This window comes from Rutilus rutilus (genome assembly GCF_951802725.1).
Source record: "Rutilus rutilus genome assembly, chromosome: 12".
In the NCBI taxonomy this organism is placed as follows: Eukaryota; Metazoa; Chordata; class Actinopteri; order Cypriniformes; family Leuciscidae; genus Rutilus; species Rutilus rutilus.
This window is the reverse complement of record NC_140217.1, coordinates 23,586,033-23,598,651: the sequence shown is the minus strand read 5'-3', so window position 1 is coordinate 23,598,651 and position 12,619 is coordinate 23,586,033. Positions and strand designations below refer to the sequence as shown.

General features: G+C 40.5%; 1 protein-coding gene across 1 annotated transcript in view; it reads right to left on the bottom strand.

Annotated features, from left to right (window-relative positions):
- crocc2 (ciliary rootlet coiled-coil, rootletin family member 2) overlaps positions 1-12,619 on the bottom strand; it is a gene marked incomplete at its 5' end in the record, with an annotated part of 57,289 nt that overhangs the window by 11,566 nt on the left and 33,104 nt on the right. Inside the window, 12 exons of the mRNA XM_084426220.1 lie at positions 137-316; positions 1,737-1,906; positions 2,256-2,383; positions 2,779-2,972; positions 3,896-4,126; positions 7,700-7,846; positions 8,695-8,839; positions 9,389-9,571; positions 11,022-11,221; positions 11,580-11,720; positions 11,940-12,029; positions 12,198-12,294. Coding sequence (XP_084282346.1) covers positions 137-316; positions 1,737-1,906; positions 2,256-2,383; positions 2,779-2,972; positions 3,896-4,126; positions 7,700-7,846; positions 8,695-8,839; positions 9,389-9,571; positions 11,022-11,221; positions 11,580-11,720; positions 11,940-12,029; positions 12,198-12,294 — 1,906 coding nt within the window. The remainder of the gene's footprint in view (positions 1-136; positions 317-1,736; positions 1,907-2,255; positions 2,384-2,778; positions 2,973-3,895; positions 4,127-7,699; positions 7,847-8,694; positions 8,840-9,388; positions 9,572-11,021; positions 11,222-11,579; positions 11,721-11,939; positions 12,030-12,197; positions 12,295-12,619) is intronic.

Here is a 12,619-nt window from a genome sequence, read left to right as displayed (position 1 = left end):
AACAAAATTACAATGATGCCATCTACCCCATGTTCTGGCTGCAGATAGGTTTAAGGCTATTTGGGGCTACAGACACGCCTTTTGATCAGATTGAAAGAAAGTTGTCAAGGTTTGACTGAGACAGATACACACACACCTGCTGTTTATGGCTCTCGGCCTGCAGCAGGGACTCTGTACAGTGTTGCTGCAGTTTGGCCAGTTCTTCCTGCAGCTGTTGCAGCACTCCACGACTCTGCATGCGCAGCTCCTCGCACTTAGCCCGCAGCTGCGACTCTGCCTGCTCCCTCTGTGCACACAAGTCCGCACGCATGCGCTCCTGAGATACACAAGACAGGTGCATGTGTAATAAGCATCCAAATACTCTCTTGATCCACAGGAGAGTTTTACAGTTTAGGGTTATTGCATTTCAATCGCTTCCTCTTGCCAGAATTTCTCTAATGGACTGATACACTTCCTCAGTATTTTTGTAGTGTTTTCCATTACAAATATCTAAACATTCTTAAATCAAGATGCATTTACTTGAGATGCAAAATGACTTGCAAAATGAGTTCAGTGTGGTCAGAAAAATCTACTTAATTTAAGGGAAAACGAAATTGTTTTTCATTGTCAGATATTTTTTTCTTGTTTTAAGGATCAAGTCATTTTTCTTCTGAAGTAAATGTATCTTGATTTAAGAATTTTTGATATTTGTAATGGAAAAAGGACAAAACTAAATCATTTTTGCATCGTCGTCCTGTATACACAGCAGTTCTCACTTTACATGTCTGAAATAAACACAGTATGCATACTGAGCTGTATTGCTTGCTGGGTACAGCAGTTCACTCCATAACCCTGTCCAAAATGCCATCCTAAGCCCTTGCGGTCCTCCTCTGAGTCCTTACTTTTTAACATAAGTGCGGGTGCAGCCATTTTTAACTTGAATGTGCGAGGCTTCCGGTGTCAGCTGCTTCCAGTTATTTTAGCTTTACAAAAACAGTCCGTTAAGCTGCTTGATGTTACAAACCGTTATTTGTTATCATGGTAACATTTTTCAATAAGGTCCTATTAGTTAACGTTAGTAAGTGCATGTACTCACATTAACAATGAGCAATATATTTGTTACGGTATTTCTGAATCTTTGTTAATGTTAGTTAATGAAAATACAACTGTTCATTGTTAGCTCGTTAGCTCATGGGTCCATTTAATAATGTTAACTTTTGATTTTAATAACGTATTAGTAAATGTTGAAATTAACTAAGATTAATAAATTAATAAAATGTATTTATTTTTCATTGTTAGTTCATGTTAATTAATGTAGTTTACTAATGTCAACAAACCAAGAACCAAGAACAAATGTTACGGTTATCATATTATTTTAATTTATTATTGTAAACACACTGGGTTTGTAGCGCAGATTGTTTTACCGTTTACAATACCTTATTATTCTTTTAGGTATTAACATACAGCAGTAATAGTGGCTAATGAATTGGAAGTCCCGCATATTCACAGAAAATAGCTTACTTATGCATTGAAAAAAATAAGGTAGATAATGCCACATAGACTGTTGGGTAATATTTCGCTGTGACACCTTTTTTTTGCTTAATGCATGGAAACTCTAGATTAATATGCATCAATCTACAAATATGACTTAAAACACGAATCATTTGTACGAAAAAACGGAACTAAATCAACTCAATTATAAATTGTACTGATACGCTGTCAAACCAAAGATTCACACCTCTCACAAATACACATACCTTGCGATTTCGCTCAGTATGCAGTTGTTCCTGATGGCTTTGTTGTGTTGTTATGAGGGTTTGTTGTGCGTTTCTCTCGGCCAGAGCAAGCTTTAACTCTAAAGCCTGTTTCTCCTGCAAAGCCCGGGACATTTGCTGCTCTAGTTCACCGTGAATACTAGACAGCTCACCTGTGCAAAGAGAAGAACAAGTATACTCAGAGGAGAAACATGCTTTGTAATGAAAACATACATTAGGGACACACTGAGTTCACATGCTGGATACATGAAAATATAATGCTCTTTGGAATCATCATTACACGATATATGGTGACAGCACCAACACATAAATAGTACAGTGTGGATGCTATCTGTGAGGGGACTTTGTTAAGCTCTAGAGAGAACCTCGGCTGACCCCTCAGCTGTTCTCCAGTTTTGGGCTAAATATATGGGCCCCTTGTGGACTATAGCTGGGGCCCAATGGCCAGTAGGCTCAGCCAAGTCAATGAGAGAGGGATAGAGGCTCCCTGGAGAGACTCACGCGTCAAAGTCTCGTTAGCCTGCTGTAGACTAGCGTTCTCTTCCTCTAGCCTAGCCCGGTCGGCCTCTAGCGATGAGGCCAGTTCCTGCCTGTCCAACAGGCCTGACTCTAGAGACTCTCTGTCAACCCTTAGTAATGGAAAAAGCAAAAGAGATGGTGAAAAAAATACAAAATAATAATAATGGGTTGTGTTTATTGTAGTTAATGAACATCTTTAAAAGGTTGTTTCTTTAGCTAACATCCTTCAAGACAGATGAGATGTTCTGCAGATGATTTACACAGAAACACACAGGCTTAAACTCACGGTGATACTCTCACAGAAGAGACTTAGTGAAACTAGGAAGAGCTACATGATTGAAAAGGCCCAATTGATAATTACTCAAAATTTTTCTTTTTATTTTTACAAAGTTTTACTTTCCCTGCCAACCTCAAACTCCAACATGAATACAAACACTTAGCCCATATAAACACATTAATACACCAAATCCTACTTGCACTAAAACACTAACACACATTGACTCACCGCAGAGCGGCCAGGTCTTGGGCCAGGGCCTTGGATTTACGTTGCTCTGAGGTGAGTTGCACTGTGAGATTGGCTTTGTCTCTTGCCAGTTCATCTCTCTCTTTGCAAGTCCTCTGCAGCGAGGCAGCGCTCAGCTCCATTTCTCTACGACATGCGCTTAATAGTTCCTGCATGGCTTGCTTCTGCTTACTGACCTACACAAAACACACACATGTACATGGAAGCATTTATATATGAACGTTCACATATACCTTTTTTGTTTGTGACAAGAAAGAACATTTCCATTCAGAAGAAATGGACAGGAAATCCACCGTTGGCTGATAGTAAATCAACGTCATGATTATGAATCACTCAGACCAGACTAATAATTTGGTGGATTGTCAATCATGTCAGATCCTGGATTATGCCAGTAACTGACCACTTAGGAACAGCATGCTGTCCAAATATTTTCCTGATATGTTAAAACTTTCCCCACTGAGCCTGCACTAAACCGTTTTGCTAGCAAACCAAAGGAAATTTTAGTTCACTTTACTGCCAAGCAGGTCAACTGAAAAAGCAGCAAGTTAAACAGGGAAATGTTGCAAATAATGTTTGTACTAATAACTTACAATATCTTCAAGACTGTAAACAATGGAGATGACATTAAGATCCAGTGATTTATGACAACTTAAAAACACTACAGTTTTAACATAGTGACACCTCTGTAAAACATGACTGTAGGTGTAGACAAAAGAGAATTCCACACTGTCTGTCGCAAAACTGCTAGAAGACAGATCAAGCTTATGATTTACGGCTTTTCTCACTCATTCTCTCTCACTGTGATGTTGCCTGTCTGTAATATCTATCTCTCTAGGTTTCCTGTCCTTCATTTGTACTCAAGATCCCCTTCGCCTCCCCCATTCAATTCCTTTGCCACTCATAAAACACACACTTGGGCCAAGATTCATATTTGGAACTCTTAGAGGAAGGTGTTGAGTACCATGGCAGATGGGTCCAATATCTTCCCTTGGCTTTTTAATGTGACAACAAGACCCATCAGAGCACAGCTGAGAGCTGTGAATCATGCTGGGTAATGAGGCACACGCCCACTCGTTTTGTGAGGATGAGAGTGGCTGACCTGGGCTTGTTGCTCCAGGGCTGAGTTTTTCTCCCTCTGCAGGATGTTGTACTCCGCATCTAGGGTCACTCGGGCCTCTTGGAGGTGAATGTGTGAGGCCTCCAGACCACGCTTCTCTGCTGTCAGGTCTAATAGCTCCTGCTGAAGTCGAGCTAGCTCCTCTCTGACTGCCGCTCGCTCTTGCTCTGCCTCCCGCCTTCGTTCGCCAAGCTCTGACTTTTCGGCCTCGGCCTGGAAGCAGATAGATCAAAAACAATATCTTTATGATAAATATGATGATAAAATGACCAGCCTTGCAGGTCGCCATCATATGTTGTGATGTGATGTTATGTTAGTGTCCATACTAGGCTCTTCCTTTGTCAACCAACTTCACAGGAAAAGTTGTTTCAAAATGTACACCATAAACAAATTAAGCTTTCATTCCAATGTAAAATATAAATCGGAAAAAAATTAGGGCTGTCAAAATAAACAAATTAACTGATACAGTTAATGGAATATATTTAAGGCTATTCATTTGATATTACTTTGAATAAACTGTTTATGAAAACATATAACATTCAACCATAGAAATCTCAACAACAAAAAAACAACAACCCTCAAACTAGTCAAAAAACTCGAAACTTTAAGTACATATTGTAACTGTTGTGTTTCTGTTCAGCCTTGTTAGTCACATGTCTTTTGTTTTCCCACCACTCATCCGTTGCCATATCTACCATCATTAGTTCATTATCATCACCTGTGTCTTGTCTATCATTTTCATCTGTGTCACCTGGTTTGTGTTCATCAGTGTCTGTATTTAGTTCCCTCTGTTCAGTCAGTCTTGGTCTGTTCTTGTCTATGTAATGTTGCAACCTGTGTGTGTATATTCTGCCATTTTGTATCAATTGAGTTATATTTGTAAGTAAACACTTTGTATTGGAGCCTTCTGCCTTCCTCGTCTTCTTCTGCCTGCACACACCCTGACAGAAGAACGGACCAATTTAAAATGAACGTGGAAGACTGGATATCTCAAAATGGTCACTCGCTGGAAGATTATGTGGAGGTTTACCTCAACCTTTATCATGATGCGAGCTGGGATGAGGAATCTCTCAAACAACAGATCTGGAGCGGGATGGATGATCTACTCCCCCAGATGCTGCTGTTGGGAGATGTTCACCTCTCTTTTTTCGAGTTCATCAACCGCACCTTGTGGGTATGTGGATCCTCCCTCACTGTGGGAGTCGTCGAGAGCCCAGAGTCTCATCCTGCTGCAACCACCTGTCCAGAGCCTCCTGTTTCCGTCCCCATCCAAAGTCCTGAAGAAGTGGACTTGATTGACTTTTTTTCAGAGCCCCCTTCACCGCTGGTCCCGTCCAGCCCAGAGCCCTTACCGCTGGTCCCGTCCAACCCAGCGCTCGTGCATCACGTCATGCCCGCCGAGCCAGAGACTGTTCACGTCATGCCCGCTGAGCCCGAGCTGCACGTCAGTCCTGCCAAGCTCGAATCTTCTGTCCCCGAGTCTGTCTCCAAATTCCCACCCAGCCTCCCTCTCCCATCTCCTCCCATCTACCACCTCTCAACCCTTCCACCACTGCCTGTCAGCCCCTCTGCTCCTCTCTACATCTTCTGGGAGGTGGAATCGCCGTGGGTCTGCCAGCCTACAGCTCCAGCCTGGTCGGTGGATCCCCGGTCTCCGCCTCCGACCTCCGTGACCAGAACTCCGCCTCAGCCCAACAGTCCATTGACGTCCCCTTGGCTCTTACCTCCTTCAGCTCCACCGTGGCCCATCAGTGCACCAGTTTCGCCAGGCTTCCTCGTCCCCCCGGATCCACCTTGGTCGCTTGTCCACCTTCCCTCACCTCTGGACTGCACTCCTCTGGCTTCGCCTCGTCCCTTCGTCCCCCCGGCTCAGTTGGACTCCTCACTCCCTTCAGTTCCTCCTTGGTCCTCACTCCCTCTGTCTTCACCGCGCCCTTCCCCGCCTACACCTCAGTCGCCTGAGCCGGTGGCCCTGCAATGTCCCGCTGGATCTTCGGCGTCGCCTGGGCTTGTCGGCTCTCTGGCTCCACCCTGGTCTCCTCTCCCACCTGCTCTGCCCCTGCCAGTCGGCCCCCTGGAGTTGTCATCCCTACCTCCACCATGGCTCCTCCCTCCGTCTGCTCCGCCCTGGCTGCCTGCTCCGCCCTACTCCCTCTCTCCCTCTGCAGTTGGTCCCTCCACGGCGCAAGGACGCGCCTACCGGGAGGGGGGAGTACTGTAACTGTTTCTGTTCAGCCTGGTTAGTCACGTCTTGTTTTCCCGCCACTCATCCGTTGCCATATCTACCATCATTAGTTCATTATCACCTGTGTCTTGTCTATGGGAAAATTATTAAATTTGCGTTGGGTTGTGTCAAAGGCTTTAGCTATACCAAGACGGTTCACCCATATTACTTTTATGTGAGAGTGCAACACGAATATGGTGGTAAAAGTCCTGCCTTCTAAATAAAAGAGCCAATCACCAATTGGTAGAGTCATTTATGGGACAGTTTGTCACATTTTGCTGCTGATTTGAAATATGTAATTTAAATGTGAATATGGCAAGCAGTTTTGGGGATTTCCCCACTCAAACAAAATAGCTGTGTTGGGGGTAACACATTACAAGTAATGTGAGTTACGTAATCAGATTACTTTTTGAAGTGACTAGTAAAGTAACACTACTTTTTAAATTTACAAGAAATATGAGTTACTTTTTCAAATAAGTAATGCAAGTTACTTTGTTTTCCCATTTATTTACTGACACGTCTTTTGTACCCAAGTTGAGAGAAATCGGAAGTGCAGAGGCGTTGTGTGCGCTGTCGCTGTGTAAACTAAACATGATGTTTATTGCCATTCTAGACTAAATGTGAGCAGGCATTTACTCATACTGGCAGAAAAACAGATTCAGCATTCCTCAAAAGGAATAAAAACAGCGAAATGCAAACTCAGAATAATATGCAAAACTGAAATAATGAAATGTTAAATAACACAAATATACTTTATGTATACATCTCACTTTATTAACCAATGTCTTTGCTGCCGACCTTTCGATGGTCCACTTCAACCACGCTAATAAGCAAAAATTAATTAAATATCACAATCGTTCTCTTTGCTTAACAATTCCATCCCATGCTGATCCGGCCAAGCCGGTACGGATAGTTTCATTTTCTATTGTGGGGATGACAAGTGACCAATACTGAGTTTGCGATGTCACTACACTCATTCTATCATCACGGTTCAACACGTGTTAAGAACCGTTAGTCAACCATGCTGAAAATTGGGGGCCGAGAACAGTTTGTATTTGCACTGTGCTGAAACAGGCTCAAGTGGAAATATAACTGGAACCGTTCATTACTGTTTTTAGAACCGTTCGACCCGACGGTGGAAAAGTGGCTAGACTTTCCCTGTGTAGATTTTGGCCATGTGCGATTTAATTCAGTTATAAAATATAGAATCTGTTTATTATTTTTTAAATACTTTTATGTTGCATTTAAATGTATTCATTTAGCAGATGCTTTTACCAAAGCAACTTACACATGAGAATAATAAAAGCATTTATTTAAAATTGCGTGACATGCTGGAAGGAAAATGTGTCCACCGTGTTTTATATGCACACATATATTCCACTATGACTGTCATCCCCACAAATTGCACAAATCGTATTTTCTTTCCTTGAAAGGAACTGAATGAGTTAACTATAAAAAAAAAGTAGATTATTCAAGATAGAATACTTAATCTATAGTTGGCCGTAAAAAAAAACAAAAAACATAATGACTCTATGCACACAATCCAGTTCCATGATGCTGACCTGTAGGAGAAGACGGTTCAATTCGACTTTATCTTTAGCCAATCCCTCACTCAGTGCTCCCATCTTGGCCAGGGAGTCCTGTAGCGCTGCATCTTCACTTCGTAGTTTAGTGAGCGCCAGTTCCTGCTCAGAATTCTGGGCCTCGGCCTATAGGGAGGCAGTACAAACATCAGTGGGAAGTTTGGCTACATACAATCATTAGCTACCAAGTTCACGTAACCGGCATTTATTTTGTAATCAGCGGTCAGGGTAAAATATGTTTTCAGAGCTGTTTAATAGTACTGGAGTTCACCCATTAAATTTTGTCCCCAGAATGACCTGTGGCAAAACTGAGGAAGTGTGGAAAAACTGTAAGCTAGACAGAGCAAGTGATGAAAAATCTTACAAAGGCAGTTTTACATGGTAAATATAAACCACTACAAATAAGCAGAGCTAAATAACTCACCCAAGGTCAAAGTAAACTGAGTTTCCAGTAATTCAACAACTGAGTTGGACATTTGACAGGGAAAAAACTCTGTATTTACTTAATGGATAAATAATGCAAAACTGGGTAAACAGTTTTATGACTGGATGTAATTCACTGTAGGAACATGGAGGTGAGAACAGTTTTATACAGACTTAGATCAGGTGTTGTTAAGATGAATGAATGAGTGAATATGTGAATGGAAAAATTAATTAATGATGTAAATACAGTATGTGAATAAATAAGTGAATGAGTGAGGAAGGGAGTTAATGAATGAGTGGTTGAAGAGAATGTGTTATGGAGTGACAGTGAAAAAATGGAGTGAATGAGCGTTTTGAGAGAATATGTTAGTGAGTGACAGTGTTGGAAAAATGAAAATGTGTGAGTGTATGAAAAAGTGATGGAGTGAGTGAATTAATAAGTGAGCAGGTGAGAGTGAGTGTGATGGAACGAATGAGTGGGAGTAAATGGATGAGTGAGGAAGTGGGCAGGTTAGTGAATGTGCATTTTGTGTGAATGTGTAGAGCAGTACCCTAGAGAGAGCCTGTGCGAGACTGCTCTTTTCGTCCTCTAGAACCTCTTTCTGTAAAGTCAGCTGACTCAGAGCTTCCTTTAATGTGACCAGCTCTTTACGCACATCTGAGTGTCTCATCTCCAACTGCTCCAGAGTGTGTCGTCTGTTCAAAACAATTCACACAAATTGTCAAGACATAAATACACACTTTTCGATCTGTAGATACAGGCAAGACAGCACAAAAACAAATGGAAACCTAAGCACACTATTGCAGAACAACCAAATCAGCCTCAGGACAAACTGTACACACAAACAAAACATAATATTAATGTAAACGCATAGGTATATGCACATACTCGTGTACACAAACATATACAAGCAGATATCCTTCAATAAACACACTCCTCAAAGACGTTTCCTCATCTGAGCAGTAAAAAAAAAAAGACTTGAGGTTAAATATCACATCCAAAACCATTCTTATCCATATACAGTACATAATAACAGGTTGTTACCTTTGACCTAACCAGTAAAATAAATGCATTATGCATCTTAATGTTTAATGGATTTTGTAAAAAAAAATACTATTCTGTCTTGATTCAAGGCTACTTTAAGGACAACATGTGCTAGTGATACTGACTGTAAACAATAGGACAGGGAAATAAACAAGGGCCAAGAAGGAAGTCAAGGGGTTTAAGGTTTCGCAATGCCGTACCCCCTCTCAGATTCAGTGCGCTCTCGAGCCAGCTGCCTCTCCAGGTCCTCCCTCTGCTGCCTGAGGAGGTCTCTCTGCCTCTGAACATCCAGAGAGGAGCTTCGCAAACCTTCCTGTTCTGATTGTGCGCATTCCATTTGCTGCTTCAGGGCTAAGAACTGCCTCTCAAACTCTCCTTTTTCACTAGGAAGGGAGAAAGAAAGGGACAGTTGTGGTGGGGTATGTAGCGGTTCAAGGATGTAGGTTTGATTTTGACACTGGAGGGGACATAAAAACAGTTTTCAGCAACTGAAAAAAGTTCTTAAAAAAAAAAAAAAAGATTTATCTCAATGAGACTTTTCCTGGTTAAAAGTTAAATAAAACAATAAAACCCATAAGATATTGATGGACACCAGTGGCTATATATGGATATATTGTAATTGTTTGTTTGATCAAAATTATTGTTATGGAAAATGCAGTAGTTGTTTGATATTGGTAGAGACATGTCCCTATTGTCCCTACCAAATTTAAAGCCTTTGGGCTATACGCATTAGTTTGAGCCTCTAAATTTAGACTAAATTTGGGTTCCACTAAATTTGTACTACAACTACTAAAAAGATGTGAGTTTGAATGCTTGATGAATGAGAATCATAAATCATGAACCTCTGTTGCAGAAGCGTTTCCTCCAAGGAGGCAAAGGAGGCAGTGCCTCCTTAAAAAATTGGATGAGAAAATAATCCATATTACAAAAAAAACAAAACAATGCAAATATTATCTAATATGTTAAAATGTAACATTAAAAATTGTATAAGTCACTCGTTTTTCCAAAGGAACACTGTCCAACAGCAAGACCAGCAGGTAAAATTACAATGGAAGTCCAAGTCTCTCTTGCCTCCCCTGAGCCCATTGAGTTTTAACAGGTAAATAAGAATGGATGGGGGAAATTCACGTGAGAGGAGGCAATGCCTCAATCAAACTATGATTGGATATGATTGGATATGATTGGATATGATTGGTCTGAATGAACAAAATGATGGCGTTAATGGGAAGACTAATTAATAAGTAAACAACTCAGCCACTTAGATATAACTGCTTTATGTCACATCAAAAGCACACATGAAATGGCCAAAAAACCATGATGACACTGGGTTTTTTTTTAGAGAGCAATCAGCTTGGTGAAATTAAGCTTGATGGCTGATGACAGTAAGTTGACTATTAAAAAAAACAGCTGAACATCAGTTCACAAATAAAATATATTGTTTAAACTGTTATTGTGTTTAGTTATTATTTTGGAATAAATTTAAAACTTGATGAGTATAGTTAATATAAAATAGATTTTTATTTGGTTTCTCTTTTTTAATGTAATGTTTATTTAACCATGAAAATGTGACAACATTAAGTGTAACTGGTACATGAATTTACATTTGATATCAAATGGAAATGCATGTAAATATAATACAAACAGACATCTATTAATTAGCTTTCTGAATTGGCCTACAAAATGATGTCATGACTAAACAGCTCTATAGAAAAATACTGATGTAAAAGTAGAGGGTACAATGTTCAGTTAGAAACTCTTTTGTGCAGGTTACCTTGGCATTGAACAATGCCATCCTTTATTAACGTGCCTAATTCAATCAGTAGCAGACTCTACCTGGTTACTATGCCCAGTGAGGTGCGGTATCTCTGGGCATCTCTTGTGCTGTCCTCCTCAGCTCTCTCCAATAGTTGGTTCTCTTGCTGCAGTTCTCGTATTCTTTGTTCCAGGCTTCTGGTTTCATCTTCCCCCACATGTAGCTGATCTCGCAAGGTGGCAACCTGCTCTTGGGAAGCTTCCAGACGTGCTTGCAGCTCCTTTGGGTGGATAGATGTTGTCATTTAGTTGTGTACTGAAATTACACACTCTTTGTGATAGCAGAGTAAACTATTAGAGAGAGACAATTAGCGACCTAATGATGTTATGAAACTATATTTAGTTTTCATATTTAAAGTGTGTTATTTCTGTACCACTAGCGGCAGAAAACAGAAAATATGTTTCCAGAAAACAAACAGTCCTGCCACAAACCCAAACCATTGGTTGAGCCAATGTTGCTATATTGGGCTAGTTGGTTTGCTTAAAAAACAAAAGATATATATATTTCCCCTTTTATCCATGACTTAGGGGTGTTGAAACCTGTGTCATTTAAGGATGGTGTACAGGAGGTTTGCAAACCTGATTTTGTGCCTGGCGCTGTAAGAGGGCTCTCTGCACTGCTATCAGAATGCCGTCTCGTTGAGAAGAGGAAATAGATCCTGCTGAAACAGAGTGGTGCTCCTCTCTTGATGACTCTGAGGAACCCTCTCCACAAACCACCTAACAGAGAAAACAAGAGATGAATAAATATTTTTGAAATATCACAATGTTTTATCATTAATGAATGTAGTTACCACAAGATTTGATTTGATTTCAAAATCCATTACCCTTTTCAAGCAGCCCCTCTGCATTATGTTTCTCTTGATTTACACTAATATCTATAACTCTTGTCATTTTAAGTACATCTGGTCCAAAATATCATAATCACGTTCAGTAAACCTGATTAATGTTGTGGAGTATCTGTTGCAGACTGCTGATCTCGCTGCGCAAGGCATCCCTCTCGGTTCTGTCTTCGGACCGATTTATTTCCTGTGCAGAAAAGCATTCAGGTCAAAGTGCAGTTTCTTGAACAGCCATGACACACACCAGACAAGACAACTGCATCCAGACAATTAAGGAAGTGATAGAGTTTATCAAGACTATCCTTCCCAATTAATGATTCTAGCAACACCATTATTCTACAGTATCACTGCTCACCATCCTGTCCAAGCTGCTCCGCAGTGCTGCCAGATTGCTCTCCTTGTCACTGTTCTGTGCTCGAAGCTGCTTCACCATTTCACCCAATTCCAGGATTCTGCACAGATATGCATGTTAATCTTTGCATATCATAATATTAAAGTATCATAAAATTGGATCAAAGCTTTATTAGCATGACTGTGTATCACAGTGTTCCTAAAGCATTAAATATAAATAATAAAACAAACAAAACATATATGTATAGATCATGTCATGTTTAGCATAGCAAATAGATAAATACAATCCATCTTAATAAATTAATAAATAAAGCGGTTCTCTCTAGAGAGTTAACCATCTCTGACATTGTGAATGGCTAACACATATATAGCAGCTAGATATGGATGGATCATATGACTTGTTTGCAGTGTTCCAAGTCTTCTGCA